Source organism: Engraulis encrasicolus, chromosome 2 (genome assembly GCF_034702125.1).
Source record: "Engraulis encrasicolus isolate BLACKSEA-1 chromosome 2, IST_EnEncr_1.0, whole genome shotgun sequence".
Classification (NCBI taxonomy): domain Eukaryota; kingdom Metazoa; phylum Chordata; class Actinopteri; order Clupeiformes; family Engraulidae; genus Engraulis; species Engraulis encrasicolus.
Genome location: NC_085858.1, coordinates 5,599,380 through 5,616,573, shown reverse-complemented (window position 1 = coordinate 5,616,573; position 17,194 = coordinate 5,599,380). Strand labels below are relative to the sequence as shown.

General features: G+C 45.2%; 1 protein-coding gene across 1 annotated transcript in view; it reads left to right on the top strand.

Annotated features, from left to right (window-relative positions):
• Positions 1-3,021: 3,021 nt before the first annotated feature.
• Positions 3,022-17,194, top strand: part of tg (thyroglobulin) — a 53,263-nt gene continuing 39,090 nt past the window's right edge. The window contains exons 1-17 of the mRNA XM_063220327.1: positions 3,022-3,183; positions 4,006-4,114; positions 4,528-4,625; positions 5,119-5,316; positions 5,741-5,900; positions 6,913-7,019; positions 8,037-8,180; positions 8,895-9,077; positions 9,383-9,786; positions 10,207-10,723; positions 11,359-11,958; positions 12,402-12,653; positions 14,550-14,684; positions 14,931-15,008; positions 15,161-15,261; positions 15,560-15,671; positions 16,402-16,608. Of these exons, the coding sequence (XP_063076397.1) occupies positions 3,111-3,183; positions 4,006-4,114; positions 4,528-4,625; positions 5,119-5,316; positions 5,741-5,900; positions 6,913-7,019; positions 8,037-8,180; positions 8,895-9,077; positions 9,383-9,786; positions 10,207-10,723; positions 11,359-11,958; positions 12,402-12,653; positions 14,550-14,684; positions 14,931-15,008; positions 15,161-15,261; positions 15,560-15,671; positions 16,402-16,608 (3,478 nt within the window). The 5' untranslated portion in view covers positions 3,022-3,110. The remainder of the gene's footprint in view (positions 3,184-4,005; positions 4,115-4,527; positions 4,626-5,118; positions 5,317-5,740; positions 5,901-6,912; positions 7,020-8,036; positions 8,181-8,894; positions 9,078-9,382; positions 9,787-10,206; positions 10,724-11,358; positions 11,959-12,401; positions 12,654-14,549; positions 14,685-14,930; positions 15,009-15,160; positions 15,262-15,559; positions 15,672-16,401; positions 16,609-17,194) is intronic.

The following is a 17,194-nucleotide window of genomic DNA, read 5'->3' as shown; positions in this document are numbered from 1 at the left end:
TTTTTTTCTTTGTTGTTTGTTGCCTTGTACGTGTTTTGTGTCAGTCAAAAAAGGCAATAGGCCTATAATGGTATAATCAAAATGTGGCCAGATGGAGAAATGCAATAACCTTTGCTAGGACTTCTAGACACGCCATAGCTAAGTATGTACAGTACAGGCCAAAAGTATGGACTCACCTTCTCATTTAATTAATTCTCTTTATTTTTGAGGCTATTTACAGAACTTAGTACATTTTCAGGGAGGGCCTCAAAACTGTGAATGAACACATGTACAGGTCCTTCTCAAATAATTAGCATATTGTGTTAAAGTTAATTTTTTCCCCATAATGTAATGATAACAAATAAACTTTCATATGTTTTACATTCATTGCACACCAACTGAAATATTTCAGGTCTTGTTTTGTTTTAATATTGATGATTTTGGCATACAGCTCATGAAAACCCAATATTCATATCTCACAAAATTAGCATATCATGAAAAGGTTGTCTAAACAAGCTATTAACCTAATTATCTGAATTAACCAATTAACTCTAAACACTGGTAAAAGCTTCCTGGGGCTTTAAAAAGTCTCAGCCTTGTTCATTACTCAAAACCGCAGTCATGGGTTAGACTGCTGACCTGACTGTGTTTAACATTAAAGTCAATGGCAGTGGCATTGCATGAGGGTTATGAAAGCCCAGATATCATTGATGCTTAGCTGCCAGCTGTTTTTTGTTCTTTGATCTGGTGACCCACACTTCCCTCTTCATTATACTCCATAGATTTCCATACCAAGTTTTTCTATTTTTGTTACAAATCAATTCTAATTTGCCAGAAATGAAACCCCATTGAAAGTCAATGGAATGTTCTGTCTGGCAATTAGAATTAGATCTGAATAGGTTTGAACTGGCTGTGACTCAATATCAGATCAAGAAAATGTCTGTAAAATGCTTGTACTGGCAAGTGTTTAAAACTAGGTTTTAGGTCTCAAAATTCTAGTTCTACAATTCTAGTGAGTTATTGGAGGACTTTAATGTTCAATTAGGATTGACATGACTGACTGGGCATTTTTATTTGAAAATAGACAAAAATAAGCTTATTGAAATGTGTGGGGCCATCAGTTGTGCCGTGTTGACGTCAGGTGGATAGACAGCTGACATTGCTGTTGGACAACAGTTAGAATTATATTTTTTGGTAAGCACGTAATTCTCCATGTGTTCAAGCACAGTTTTGATGCCCTGCATGAAAATACACAATGAAAATCCACGAAAATAAAGAGAATGCATGAATGAGAAGGTGAGTCCATACTTTTGGCCTGTACTGTATTTACAAATGAATATCTGTATATTAACTATGTATTACCGGCTTAAAATATAATATGTAATATTTTTATAACGTGCAAAATTTAGAGTTGTGATGGTCGTATTCACCACACTGTGTCCATAAAATTGCCAAAGTTGATTTTCCTAATGCATTTGTGAGATAATTTTGGATGCTTTTACCTGAAGCTATTTCATATTTTTTGTTATTGAGAACTCTTGCTTGACCACACAAAATAAGTAGTTGAAATCACATTCCTCTGCCTAACCACTAACTGAAAAATCTATTCATGAAGACTGTTACACAGTTTGTGGAAGTTCTAAATACTTACAGCATGTAATACACCCATGACTACTTTCACCAGATGACGGATAGATTGAACTCGCAAGTTAACACAAAAAAATGTTTTAAGGGGCAATTTTATTGAAAGAAAAAAGCTATCTGCCACAGCCACAGTGGATGGGTTTCCAAGGAGCACAAATGAATGGCTACAAACTGATGGCTTGACATCCTTCCGAATTTGTTTGAAGAGAGCTGAATTCATGCTTCCTTCAATCATAGCCTGTCGTCCATGTCCTGAGACAGCAAAACGGCCCCAAACCATGAAACATCCATCACCATGCAATGACTTTTTCACACTGGCTTGTTCAAGTTTGTATGACATTTATCTCTTAACAATAAAACAATCACAGAAAAACTGCATTTTATGTTTACTTGGGTTATCCTTGTTGAGTATAATGATCTGAAAAGTGTGACAAAGGTTGAAAAAAAGTAAGGGAGCAAATGCTTTTGCACAGCACTGTATGCCTGCTTCGATTTCATTGAAATGCATCATGGGATAAAGGCCCATTTTGGTCTCCCACCATAGGAGTGGGCGATATGACGATATTAAATCGTGAGTCGTGATATTGAGTAAAAGATCGTCTCGAATCTGCCAAAGTGGAGAAATCGTATAGATCGTCTTGCAGTGAGGATGTTTATTATCAGCATCAGAGTGACGTTTTCTCACTTGTGTTGTTGTCTTCACTTTATTCTTTACATTATTGTATTCCACTTGTACACTTTATGAGAGTATCATCAGTGTGTTAACATTTTGTTGACTGCAAATTACAAATTGCAAGTATATGAAAGTTGTTTTTTGTTGTTTTTATTTTTTGGATGGAAGATCGTGATAAAAAATCGAAATCGAGATTTCATGTTAAAAAATCGTGATACAACATATTTGCCATATCGCCCACCCCTATCCCACCATCCCTTTGTCCGTTACTATAGATGGATTTACTGAGCCAAAGGTGCAGTCTGAAGTTGTCATCTGCTTAGGACTCTAGTTTAGTGCTACTCATGACTCCATCCTATTAAGCCCCATCCTCCCTTGCACCTAAACTTTCACCGTGATTTTCCATTCTGCGACTTCCTCCGTCACATACGTCCTCAAGTACCATGTTCATGTTCCACTAGGTGCTTCAACCCCCTTACCCTCTTCTCCACCGTCAGCCTGCTAAATGTCACTGTGCCTCTGCATCTTCATGTGTCCCACCCTTGTGCTCATCAAGTGCTCTTCATCGCCTGCCTCAAGTCCAGCCTGTCAGGTTGTGCTGCTCTGGTGAGCCCAGGAGAGGTCAGGTGCGTGGTCAGCACCATAGTGCCTGCTCCAGGTGAGCAGAAAGCCCTGAGGTGGCATGACAATGCACCTTCAGCCCTGAGCATAAAAAGCTGCCCTGCAGAGCGGATCATCAGTAGGTGAGCAGAGCTCTTGCTGTGGTGTGCTGTGCTGTACTGTGCTGTGCAGCGAGGAGTGCTCAGGACACACCATGGCTCTCAACTTATGGTTCAACCTTCTGCTGGTCACCGGCCTGAGTCTCGGCGTCGAAGGAAAGATCTCAGGTAAGACTCCTATAGTGCTGTTGGTGGTCAAGGATGAGGTTAAGGGTCTCTCCCAGAGAAACACTGTCTTGCTCAAATGTGGCTCAGAAGAATGTAGTAGAGACTAATTTTTTACACACTTGACTGATGTTTTTCATCCCCTTAATACGCTATATCCATATTCAATAATCGTGTTTTTTGATCATGCTTCTCAGTTTCATGTTCAAGCGTGTGATTTTGGCAATCTATTTCTAAAATTCATGCTGCCCATGATTCACAAATGTTGTCTTTTTATGCATTTTTACAAACTAAATAAACTTACTTTTACTTGTCCAACCAGTAGACTTTGCAGCCAAAACGTCTGGGAATTCCAAATAGTTATGTATGAAAAGTGTACATTTACAATCCATAATGAATACTTACAGTATAAGATGGTGGTAGTAAATACTTGTGAAAAAGATGACATTTGTGTAATGGGCAGCTTAACCTCTGGAAATATGCAGCAAAAAATGTACACATTGGACCTTTCATTTAAATTTTAAAAAGTCACTTTTTTATGTTGATTTGAATTTGCTCAGGAAGCAAGGGGGTATTCCAAGAATATGGTTTGGTGTTAAACTTGGTGAAGTAAACTTACAGGAAGTGGTAAACCTGCTAATAAATAGCCCACAGGTGTCATTTAGTGTAGAAAATGACAACTTCAGGCTCTTCTATTAGATGATTTACCACCACCTCAGGGGTTAACTTAACCACTGGGCCAGGTTCTTGCAATACTCCCGAGGTTTGTTGAGAGTTAGTTTGTATCGATTTGCCTTGTACCAGCTGCCTTGTACTTACTTGCAGAGTACCAGCTGGAGACGGAGAGCCTGAGTCAGTGTGAGCTGCTGCGCGGGGCCCGGGGTGCGGAGGAGGGGGGCCATGTGCCACAGTGCTCAGAGGACGGACGCTTCAGGTCAGGAATCACAACGCTGTCATTCTCACAGCTCTGAAACAGAAAAAAAATGTCCATGTTTTCATGATTCCCAGTCCGACATGGATTGGAATCGCAGGGTGCCTGCAGGATATTACAAAGCATTGAAAATTCATGTTCATGAATATGGAAATAATACCTCAAAATAATAAAAATAATGATATCATGATGTAGTGGTGATGGTCCCACCATGTGCTTTCTTGATTAGATATGCAGCTGCACAACAACACTCAATCTTCTTTCAAAAATCTTGTTTGACAAATGAGTAGTTAAGCCTTTTGATGTGTAGTATGTATACCTTCCCCTCGTCTACTTCACTTATTCAACATACAGTAGATATGATGAGCAGGATAGGATACTCTCTCTGATGCTCAGCTCCACTCTGCCCTCTGTAGGCATGTGCAGTGCAGTGCGGTGGGCACCGAGTGTTGGTGCGTGGACTCGGAGGGAGCTGAGCTGCCTGGCAGCAGACAGAATGGAACAGCCATCCACTGTAAGGCTCAAAATCTCCTCCTCTAACCCACAGTTGTGGCCTTGTAACCTGGCTCACTTTTTGCGCTATTGATGTGCTACAGACTGCTTACTCTTTTTTCAAATGACATTCAGGTACTGAGGGGTAAACTAAGAAGCTGGTTCAGGGGTAAACTAGGTGAAGTTAAAAGGTAAATCATCTAATAGAAGAGCCTGGAGTCCTCATTTTCTCGAGAACATGAGGACTATTAGATGATTTACCTCTTAACTTCAACTGATCTACTCCTGAACCAGCTTCTTAGTATAGGCCCCTGGGCTTTGCAATAAACAACAGAATACAACATCTTGCCAATGTAAACAGATCTGTATGACGTAAACAGATCTGTATAATTTCGCACATGTGTTTCAGTATACTCTGTTCTTTCATGACTCTACTGGGTGTTGAATTTAAGCCACTGAGAATGTGTTGTGTTGTGTGTGTGTGTGTGTGTGTGTGTGTGTGTCATTGTCCGTAGGCCTGACACAATGCCAGCTGCACAGGCAGCGTGTGTTGAAGAGGGCCGATGAGGGGGCCAGTGCCCTGCTGCCCCTCTGCACCCCCTCTGGAGACTACCAGGCCATCCAGTGCCAGCCCACCACAGGGCAGTGCTGGTGCGTGGACCAGGAGGGCATGGAGATCTACGGCACGCGGCAGAATGGCCGACCTGCACGCTGTAAGTCACACAACTCAAAGTCAAGGCCAAAGTGAAGTTGTGGCGCAACACGCGAAGCCCCCATATTTGGGCTTGCATGGGGACCCAGGTTCGAGTCCGTTTCCCAGCCTTACCCCATCTCTTTCTCATACTTGTTTCCTGTCTCCCTTCACGCTGTCCTATCGTAATGAAAAAATACTTAAAAAGAAAAGAGAGAAGTTACATAGATGTGGTGCAAGGCACCCTAACCCCACATTACTCCAGGGACTGTAACCAATATCCTATAGCTACAAGAAATGTAAAACGCTTTGGATAAAAGTGTACTGTGGTAGTGTAAATGTATGAAATTCAAATGGGATAACCCCAAGTTTGATTCCTTTGCACGTCCAGTATGTGAGGAAATTGACAATAAACCTTACTTTGGACTTTGACGTTGGATTTGTAGGCCCTGGCAGCTGTGAGATCCGTGAGCGGCGTCTGCTCCATGGGGTGGGCGAGCCCTCCCCTCCTCAGTGCTCCGGTGACGGCCTCTTCCTACCCGTGCAGTGCAAGCTCATCAACACCACAGACAGCATGGTGTTCGACCTGCTCCACCACTTCAACAGGTCAGCATGGCAGGTCACTGTCTTAGCCTAGCCTGGTAAAACAGCCCCTCGTTACCTTCATGATATTGATCATATAACAAGTCACAATTTCGGTAACCGTCATATTAATCATGACATCATTTACTTTCAGTGCTAAGCGTCTGACTGGTCTCATTGACATGACTGAGATTGGTAGGATCTCTACTGGACCAATAAACCAAAGATGCATTAGTAGCATCAGATGATGTCTACTTAGTGTGCTACCAAATTTCCCCAGTAAACAGTCCAACCTGGTACCCTGTCACCTGGTATGAAGAAGTACTGCATTTCACCAGGCTAGTTTACCAGGCAAGGCTTCATCTCCTTGGGTGCATCCCAATATGTGTCCTTGCCTCCTCCACTTGTGCTTGTCTCCTCGTCCCGCCTCCTGGCCCCTCCTCTGTGGAGAAAACTATAAAGTTTCCCAGCTGTCAGCCTAGCCACAACAACTTTTGGGGGACTGTTTTTCATTCACCATACCAATTGCAAATGAGAAAAGACTTTACAATTGAGCTGTTGCAAGATATTGAAATATAATGCAGTTGTCAGTGATGTCATCATGACGAGAAGCAAGTGGAGGAGGTCAGTGGAGGAGGCAAGTTCACATATTGGGATGCACCCCTTGTCATCCCTGTTTTGCACTCTTCTGGACACTAGATGGTGCTTGAACAGAGGTTTGATTTTTTTCCTTCGTTTCATCCAAACGCAGCATGAAACGGCGGTTAATTACAGATATTTAATCACTTTCTATGCACAGTTCTCGGCCGTTTGTATGTTGTTTGATCACAAAGCCCATTGTCTTCTCTCTGTTCCATGTACTCCCATTCATTTGTTTCTTTAAAAACAAATACTTAAATATCTATCAGTGCTACTCAGAAAGGTTCCTGTGTTGGTGTATTTTACAGTACATTAGTGCATAAAACCTGACTGATATCCACTCCTCTCCTCCTCTACTCACCTCTAATACAATCTCTTTCTCTCTGTCACCCATCAGACAACCTGCGCTGTTCCAGACATTCAGTGGGTTCAAGAAAATGTTCCCTGAGATCTCCAGCTACTGCTTCTGTGCAGACAGCCGTGGCAGAGAGCTGCCCAGCACAGGTGAGGTTGAGGCGGGCTGACAGGCATGACGTGCTGGCTGTCGGGCCAGCTTGCAGACTGATGATGGGGGTGGGGGTGAGGGTTCAGCGGCTTGTCAAGCTCAGTTTTAACAGCTGAAACATTACTGAGTTACCATAGAGGTAGCACTTTAGGTGTAGTGCTTGTTTTAATGCATTGTTGAATGTGTTGTCGTTTCAAATGGACAAAGATGTGGCAAAAAATGGGTACAGAATGATTTATGATGGGTTTGTGGTTCCCCAAGCTCAAAGGCAGGCATTTTTATGTTCTTATTGACACATCAAATTGATGCCTGTAGTGTAACGGAGGCTAACTAGCACAGAGTTGGCGTGGAACGTTGGTAAACCTCCCTCCAATAGCCTCATACAGTCTCGTGCCGTTGGGCCGAGAGACTAGTCTCTTGGCCCAGCGGTATCATACTGTGTCTCCGGACCGTTGTAGTTGACGAGATCGCACGTTCGATCCCCGAGGGGGGTGAACAGGTGCAAGATGACCTCCGTCACAGTGGTGCCGTGACCCAGATGGGAGTGAGGTTTAAGGGGAAGAGTGTAACGGAGGCTAACTAGCACAGAGTTGGCGTGGAACGTTGGTAAACCTCCCTCCGATAGCCTCATACAGTCTCGTGCCGTTGGGCCGTTGTAGTTGACGAGATCGCACGTTCGATCCCCGAGGGGGGTGAACAGGTGCAAGATGACCTCCGTCACAGTAGGAGTAGGCTGCTTGTTTCTGTTCTGTTCTGTTTCATGCTTGTGTGGTTTCCAATATTTCACCACTATGGCAGTGCTTAGATTTCTATGTACAAATATGTCTCGGCCAATATCCATCACCATAAATCAGACAAAAAAAATAGTATATCTGTGGTGATCTTGAACTTTCTGCTTCAGGCCAAGACAGTTATAGAGTAACTGTTTATTGATAAATCTCTAATTTAACCTCATGTTTTACTTTTGGTATTTCTGTGCATGTCCTTGTAACACTGTGCTGTCTTGTGTTGTCCAGGCCTGGAGCTGCTTTTGGGGGAGGTGTACGACACAGCCTTCTCAGACACCTCGGCGGGACGCTCCTTCGCCCAGTCCAACATGTACCGCATCCTGCAGAGGAGGTTCCTGGCCGTGCAGCTGGCCACCAGCGGCAGATTCAGATGTGAGAGTTCATGATGAGTGCATTCAGATATCAGTGTGTAAGCCAGGGATGTCAAACTCTGGCCCGCAGAGTCATTTTATGTGGCCTGCATTTGAGTCTCACAGGCATACTGTATGAGTGGGCTCAGGACAGTATAATGTCTCACCTTTATATTCAACATGTGCAGCTACATTTCAGCTATAATATGATGGGAATGAGTGCTTGTGAAATTTGCATCTATTAAGTGAGTGTTTCCTCAATTTTAGCCCATTTTACTTTTAGTAAATACCAGTATTGAGTTCGACCTGTGACTTTGTCCCAGATTTAGATTTTGGCACACTGTGAATTTGAGATTAACCTCTGGTGTATGCTTTGAAGTTCTGTGTGTGCTGTGCAGATGTGTGTATGCTTCAAAGTTTTGCATCCAGGTGCGTGTGCTTTGAGAGTTGTGCATTCAGGTGTTAGTGTGAATGCCATACAGTGTATGGTTTCAGATTCCATATTCAGATATGTGCATGGCGTGTAGACTCCTGTCTAATCCATGGCGCCTGTGTTGATGACAATTGGAGAGCCATGTTTATCTAACACACAGTTTTGAATAGCTCTGCTTTTGGAGATGTGAAATGTGCTGATGTGTAACTTACAATAGAGGAAAAAAAATGTCTCTGTTATGCATTGTCTGAGAAGAGAGTCGGGTGGTTCCTCTGCCAACTCAATTGTGGTTTCACGGTCTAGGCCCCACTCCGTGTGAAAGTGAGAGCTCAGCCGCCTCCAAAGCCGGAAACATCTTTGTGCCCTCCTGCGATGCCAACGGAGCGTACGTGCCAACTCAGTGCCAGGCTGGCGGCCAGTGCTGGTGCGTCGGTGCCGATGGGAAAGAGGTCTTTGGTACCCGTCAACAGGGGCAGCCCAACTGCGGTACGTCCCTCTCATCATAGCAACAAGCTGAGTGTATTGTACTGTATTGTATTGTTCTCAACTGTACTATTGTATTGTGCAAAGAGTCTGCACACACACAACAGACATTCCTGATGGAATTGAGTACAATACTGGCTTAATACATTTATGGACTATATGAATATTTGAATTCCATCAGTAAAAAAAAAGTAGTTCTGTTGAAAGTTGATTATGATTAATGTATAATTTGATGATTCATTCCAATTATGATCTATGTGCATTGGGTCATAGACTAGGTTTGTGTGTTGTGTATGTTGTCCCTGCAGGTTCTGGACCAAGGGACTGTGCCTCTGAGAGACGCCAGGCTCTCTCCAGGCTCCTATCCGGCCCGATTGCCATGCCAACTGCAGATACGCAAGAGGACGGCACCACCCCGCCCCCGATCTCTGTCTGCAGCCCTGAATTCCAAGAGCTCATCTCCAAATCCGGCCTTCTCCGCTCGCTCCCCGAATCCGAGCGTTCAGACGTGGGTGACATCCTAGCAGAGCTGGTGCAGGGCATGTTCCCCTCGGGGGCTTTGGCTCTGAAGGCCCTGTCCCTCACCCCCAACCCCAAGAGACTGCAGGAGAACCTGTTTGGTGGGAAGTTCCTGAAGAACGCTGGCAACTTCAACTTCACTGGTGCCGTGGGCTCAAGAGGAACCCTGAGCCTCACTCAAGGCTTCAGCCAGGTGAATCAAATGCTATGTGATGTTGTGACGTCATATCATTTCCCGTCCGAGGGGGGCGCTGTGGAGCAACACGATAAGCCCCCACGTTTGGGCTTGCGTGCCCTTGGGGGCAGAGGTTCGGGTGTGGCCTGGGTCGTTTCCCAGCGCTAACCCATCTCTCTCACACTTGTTTCCTGTCTCCTCTCACACTGTCCTATCAAACCAAATGCCAAAAAAGCCCCAAAACATTTCCACTTTTAGGCTTAACATTCAAATCAGCCTCAAAATACACTTACAGCCCTCCCAGCCTTTTAACCCTTGCAGTGTTTATAGTGACATTAACGTCTATTATAAGTATCTGCAACTGTTGATTTGATATTTAGGCTCAATAGATGGTTATTTTTGTCCTTTTTCCCCTCTCTTTTTCTCCAATCCTTGTAGAAGAACCAGGCTCTGATCCAGCTGCTGGGGGCTACGCTGGAGAGCGAGCCATTCCTCAGCACCCTCCGAGAGGCCATCACCCTACTCAAGGCGGAGGACAGCACACAGCTCGGCCCGCTGCTCCAGGCCGTGTTTAAGGGCTCCAACCCCGACACCCGAGGGTGCTCTTCTTCTTCTTCTGGGTCGCTGTACGTGCCCCAGTGCGACGAGCAGGGGCAATTCGAGGAGGTACAGTGCACGGGGTCAGAGTGTTGGTGCGTGACCCCTCAAGGTGAAGAGGTCATAGGGTCGCGCAGGGTGGGGTCAAGGCCCAGGTGCCCCAGCCGGTGTGAGAGGGAGAGGGACGCGGCCATCCGAGTCCAGGCCAGCATGTCTGCAGGTGCGCAGGTCTTCATCCCCAAGTGTGAGGAGGGGAGCGGGGCGTACGTGCGGCGGCAGTGCCTGGGGCAGGGCTGCTTCTGTGTGGACAGACTGGGCAGCAGGCTCAGCTCCCCATCACAGGGGACCACGGAGCAGTGTAAGTGCACCTTTGTCATGATATTGATTGCATTATATTATTATTAAGGCATGCCAAGAAAGAGAGACATTTTCAATTAGGTGGTATCAGTGAAATGCAACGCTTTTGAAATGTTTAAGATTTTGGTACATAAAGTTTAGACAACACAAGTAAACAGTACAGAGTATAAGATGGTGAACAGTAACATAACAACACTATACAAGGTGACACTTAACCCATTGACGCCTAAGGCACCTGCAAAAAAGGGTGCTGAATGCCTGGGCCCTTTTTAAGAAAAGCTGCCCTCAGCCTATAAAAACCTAAATATCTCAGCCTCTGAAGCACATAAAAACATGCAATAAGAAGGCATTTAAATGCTAGGACCCTCATCTTTCATTAGAATGTGTTCCATTCATCTCAAACAAACAAAGATTTTTAATGAAGTTATCTCAAATCTCATGAGCCTAAATGTTGCGTGATGCAGCTCCAGGCGCCAGGGCCAATGTTGCGCAACGCAACATCAGGCATCAATGGGTTAAGTCTGCTATAATCAGGCACTGACACTAATGGGAGGCAGTACCTGATTTCACCACCATTTTCACTGGCGTGCGTGCATCAACATTGCATTGCCATTGAGATGTCTTTCCTTCCTCCAGGTCCTACAGACTGCCAGTCTAGTGCAGCGGAGGCCTTCCTTCGCATCGTTCACTCTGCCCTCTCCGACCCCCAGTCCGCCCCCTCCAGCATCTCTGACGTCTACATCCCACGCTGCACCCCTGATGGCCGCTGGCACCCCGTCCAGTGTGACGGCCCCCCTGCACAGGCTTTTGACTTCTACACCCAGTGGATACAGCTCAACAACGCTGGCCAGGACCTCTCTGTGTCCGACCTCCTGGCTCTCCTGAGGGCGTACGGTACCAACCCTGCCGTCACCTCATCCTTCGGTGGCTTCCTGGCGGCTCTGTTCCAGGCTGGCCACCAGAAGGTGTTCCCTGCTCTCCAGGGCTTTGGCTCGTTTGCTGGGCTTCCCCAGGAGGTGGTGGAGGGGCGTGCGGACGCGGTCTCTGGCCCCTCCGTCCTCCTCAACCCCTTGGCGGTGTGGAGGCTCCTGAGGGGGGAGGTGGAGCGCTACCCCGGCCCCTTGTCGGATTTCAGCCTTCCCCTGGGGCACCTGGACCTCCGCCAGTGCTGGTGCGTTAGTCCCATGGGAGACGTGGTGCCCAACACCAAAGCAGCACTCGACCAGGCCCCAAGATGTAAGTGAGCCACTCATAGGGACAGAAAAAAAGCAACACCGCCATTACAGCCATCATAATGTTAAATCACAATGTTGTAATCGCAAATAAGAAGCAAAGCCAGCCAGCCTACTCTTTTTAAAAGCCTACACTATTAAACGAATGTAGAGATGAAAGCGTTCAGCAGAATAGAAAGTGTACGGTATTCCTTTCATTTTACAAAGACCATCTACCTGTCCATCAGTGATTAGTGTCCTTGTTAATATCAGTGAACATGACACCATAACAGTCTCAAGTGCATAGTACAAACAAAGTGAAGAATATACCGTATTGGCCCGAAAATAAGACTATCCTGAGTACAAGACAGCCCCTCTATTTTAAAGCATGTCTTATATTCGAGCCAATATGGTATACATGCTGTAAATAATGTGTGTGTCTCTCTCTCTCTCTCCTGTCTCGCTCAGGTCCAGGCTCTTGCTCGCTGGCCGAGCAGGAGGTTACTCAATTCCTGGCCAAGGCCGAGGAGCTCATCTCTGCGTCCAACGCCACTCATGTTCCCTTGGGCTACAGCTACCTGCTGGCGGCGGGGGTGCGGCTGACCCCCCAGGAGCTGCTGTTGTCATCACCATCATCATCAGATGCCCCTACTGGAGCCCAGCTCTCTGAGGCGCTGCTCAGCCACTCCAGCTCTGCTCTGCATCTGGCTGCTCACTCTAGTATGGAAAGCCCACCCATCTATTTCCTGTGCCACTTGGTTTAGATCCACTAATTATATCCCCGAAACGCGGAGCGTCGGGGATGTAATGGTTTTGCGTGCGCCGCCGCGTCCGCGTCCGCCGCGTCCGCCGCGTCCGCCGCGTCCGCCGCGTAAGGTCTTTCGTGTTAACGCGATAACTTTTGAACGGATGTTTGGATTTGTCCCAGATTTTTTGGGTGAATGCTCTAGGGCAGGTTCATGAACTGATTCGAGTTTGGAGGTCAACACTTTCAAGATGGCTGAATTCAAGATGGCCGAATTTTTGTTTGGTCCATAACTTCTGACCGGGTGGATGGATTTGTCCCAGATTTGGTGTGTGAATGCTCTAGGGTAGGTTCATGAACTGCTTCGAGTTGGGAGGTCAACACTTTCAAGATGGCTGAATTCAAGATGGCCGAATTTTTGTTTGGTCCATAACTTCTGACCGGGTGGATGGATTTGTCCCAGATTTGGTGTGTGAATGCTCTAGGGTAGGTTCATGAACTGCTTCGAGTTGGGAGGTCAACACTTTCAAGATGGCTGAATTCAAGATGGCCGAATTTTTGTTTGGTCCATAACTTCTGACCGGGTGGATGGATTTGTCCCAGATTTGGTGTGTGAATGCTCTAGGGTAGGTTCATGAACTGATTCGAGTTTGGAGGTCAACACTTTCAAGATGGCTGAATTCAAGATGGCCGAATTATTGTTTGGCCCATAACTACTGACCGGGTGGATGGATTTGTCCCAGATTTTGTGTGTGAATGCTCTAGGGTAGGTTCATGAACTGATTCGAGTTTGGAAGAAAACACTTTCAAAATGGCGGAATTTTCATTTGGCCCATAACTTCTGACTGGGTGGATTGATTTGCCCGGTAACACCTTATTTTAATGGTTCACCATTTCAGTGAATCTACCATATTAGGTACAGTGTAATAACCAATGTAACAATATTTAATACCATGTAATACTAGTGTAATACCAGTGTAACAATATGCAATATCTGGTACAGTGTAATAACGAGTGTAACAGTATGCAATACCATGTAATATAGTGTAATACCAGTGTAACAATATGCAATACCATGTAATACCACTTACGCACAAACACATGATGTAAGTAAAAAACATTACATTGTATTAAATATTGTTACACTGGTTATTACACTGTACCTAATGTGGTATATCCACTGAACCATTAAAACAGTATTACCATTTGCCCCATTTTTTGCTTCATTTTCACAATAGTTTGGTTTTAAGCCTATGCACGTCATGTCACGTCTCTATGTATCATATAGCCTACGTTTACGAAATGGTGGACGGGAGTGGTAGGAATGATGGGGGACTGGAAGCGCCGCGTTTCGGGGATATACCTTAAGCAGTCGAAGGCGACTGCACAGGCAGTCTAGTTTAAAGATGCACTGTGTAATATGCTTTAGCAGTTTCTTTCCCAATTTCATGCTGTTCACTCACAAATGTCATGCTGTTCACTCCACCAACATCAAGTTCTAAGTATTCATCAAATAGCACTTTTCATCCTGTGTTTTTAGCTGCAAAACGTTCTGTACTTTGTTCATACACATAAGTATTCGTGGAAAGATTAAATTTGGCAAAAGGGCAGCACAGTCTCAATAAAACATACTCTGGCCACCATTTTACACAGTGCACCTTTAATGTATGTCAAAGTGTTTGCTGTGCATCATGGTGTTGGGCTGAGCTAATGAGATTGTCTTGGTCCCGAGGGATTCTTGGCCTGAAAAACAATGTACTTGATTAAAAATACTGTAGCCCTGGTTTACATTTCAAATATTCAATGCAGTCTTCAATGTTCAGCGGGTTAATATTTTTTTGTATTCCCCAAATGTTCAACTTCCTTTGCAGCACTTCAGTTCTACTGGCAGACTCGGCTGATGTCTGGTGTGGGGAGGGAGAGTCTGGTGCTGGGTTACCAGCCCTACCGGCCCCAGTGTGACGGCCAGGGTCACTGGCTCTCTCAGCAGTGCCACCCCAGCACAGGTAACCTGTCACCTGGAAGACACAGTGTTGGACCCACTAGCTAAATTCGCTTTTGTGGGAAGTGGAGCCCTCCTTCATTTACTCACACTGATCAATGCCTCCCTTTATGTGGTTCGATATAAATGGTATTGACTCCAATTGTCACCAATTTATTATATTCCAGAGGTTAGGAGGGGGATCTGAACTCCTTTCTTATCAATGACAGGCATTGCTACTATATTTTTCAAACCTGGGTGTGTTTTGTAGGTCAGTGTTGGTGTGTGGATGACGAAGGACGATACATCACTGGATCTCTAAGCAGCCACTCCGCACAGCCACTTCAATGTAAGTAGAGCGTTTTTTAATTCACAGAGAACTGTGCTGAATATCATTTTGTTTAGTAATACACTGATTCTTCGATCACCCTGATCATTCTGGTAGAAATATGTATGTTATAATGGGACAACCTTATGATGTACACATAAACTATTCTTTAGGCCCAAGCAAGTGCCAGCGGGCTCAGAGTGCCTCCTTCCTCTCTGATTGGGCAAAGCCAACCAGTGACATCACTTCCTCTTTCAGCCCCAGCTGTGATGAGGTAGATTATACTGTAACTGTTTCCCTTTTTAAACCATTGCCATAGTTTTTGACAGCAGCATTCTCTGAGGCACTAACACGTTGTGTGTGTGCGCGCTTGCGTGCGTGCGTGCGTGCGTGCATGCATGCATGTGTGCACGTGCGTGTGTGCGTGCGTGCGTGCCTGCCTGCCTGCCTGCCTGCCTGCGTGCGTGCGTGCGTGCGCGTGTGTGCGTGCGCGTGTGCGTGTGCGTGTGCGTGTGCGTGTGCGTGTGCGTGTGCGTGTGTGTGTGTGTGTGTGTGTGTGTGTGTGTGTGTAGAATGGCCAGTTCACTGTGCTTCAGACAGAAGGCTCTTCAGCCTGGTGTGTTGATGCTGTGAGCGGCGAGAGCATCCAGCCTGCTGTCCTGAGCACCAATGGAGACTACACATGTGAGATCACACAGTCCATCTCTCTTACTTTTTCCTCAGATGTGTCAAAAATAAAATCAAAAGTAAATTCATGGTGTAAGTACAACACTAGCCTGTGATATTACTGTAGCTGTTAGACCATTTACTCCATTGTACCTAATGGGATAGATAGACTGTGTTGTTACTGAAAAGCACTAAAAACCTAACAAGGACCGACCACAAACTTGATCCAACTTGTCCAGAGTCAGCTGATCGTAGGATAAGTACACAGGCCTACTGGAGTCTGGTTACTCAGATAAATGAGCAGTGTTGGACGGAAACTGTGTTTCTTTTTTACTATTACTTTTACTTTTGACAACTCTGTTTTTCCTCCTGCACTGTCATGCTCCCATAGTCTTAAGACAATTCTTGTGCTGAAGAGAGGAGAGAGAGGAAAGAAATATATGAGAAATAGAATATTACACACAGATATTTTCATAGTTTATTTCCCTACATGGTGAGTGCTTGTAAAAATTACATTTCAGACGTCCCATCAATTCTTGCCATTCAAATATTTTGAGAACATACTTCTTAAATGTGATGTCAATTCAGTGCATTGCAATGCAGTACAATGACCAATACAAAAATGTAAATTTCCCAACATGTTCCCAAAATGGATACATAATTTTGTGACGAAGCTCCTCAAATGAACTGCATACATTTCTTTTGATTGTATGGATATATAGTGAAGTGAATTGTGATTCCACCCCAGGCCCAGGATGGTGTGCATTGCAGAGAGCTGGAGCCCAGGCCAGAGAGGTGGGTCTGGGCTTTGAGCCCGAGTGTGCCCAGGAGGGGGCGCTCTTCTCAGCGCTGCAGTGTGACCAGGCTGACTGCTGGTGTGTTTCCGAGGACAGTGGCATGGAGCTGCCGGGGACGCGCACCTCACGCCACAGCGGCCAGGTCCCCAGCTGCGACCGTAAGCATGACATCTGACTCTCTGCAAAACCTGTCCTCCACACATGCTCTCAGCTCTACTGTAGTTGCTTTTTCAATCCAGGTGACCGGGCATGAGGTGAATATACTGTATCGATGCTTTTTGATATTATTTACCCGATTTACACACGATGGGGATCGAAACGAATTGAATCTTGGAGTATTTTTAAGTATAAAAAAGAATTGAATCATTGAATCATTGGCCTAAGAAATCGAAATTTATATCGATATCGAATTGAATCGCAGTGCAGGCTAATGTTAACGTCATTGTGTGCCCACACATACGTACTGTATATAAGAAAACTGAATGAATGATGGGCGGTCAGTTGAATTTTAGAGGTGTTTGTTGATGGGCGGTCAATTGAATTTAGAAGCTGTTCGGCATAATTCGATTTCCATTCATCAAACAACCCTCTTAATAACCAAATGAGCTGGTTCATCATGACTGTCAAGCAAGGCCTGAGAAGACCGCAAATGTTTGGTAGAAAGACATGGGGTAGGGCTACAGTGCATGTGTAACAAAGAATATGAAAACGTAAGTCCATGTTGAATTTGTCTCTGGTAATAAA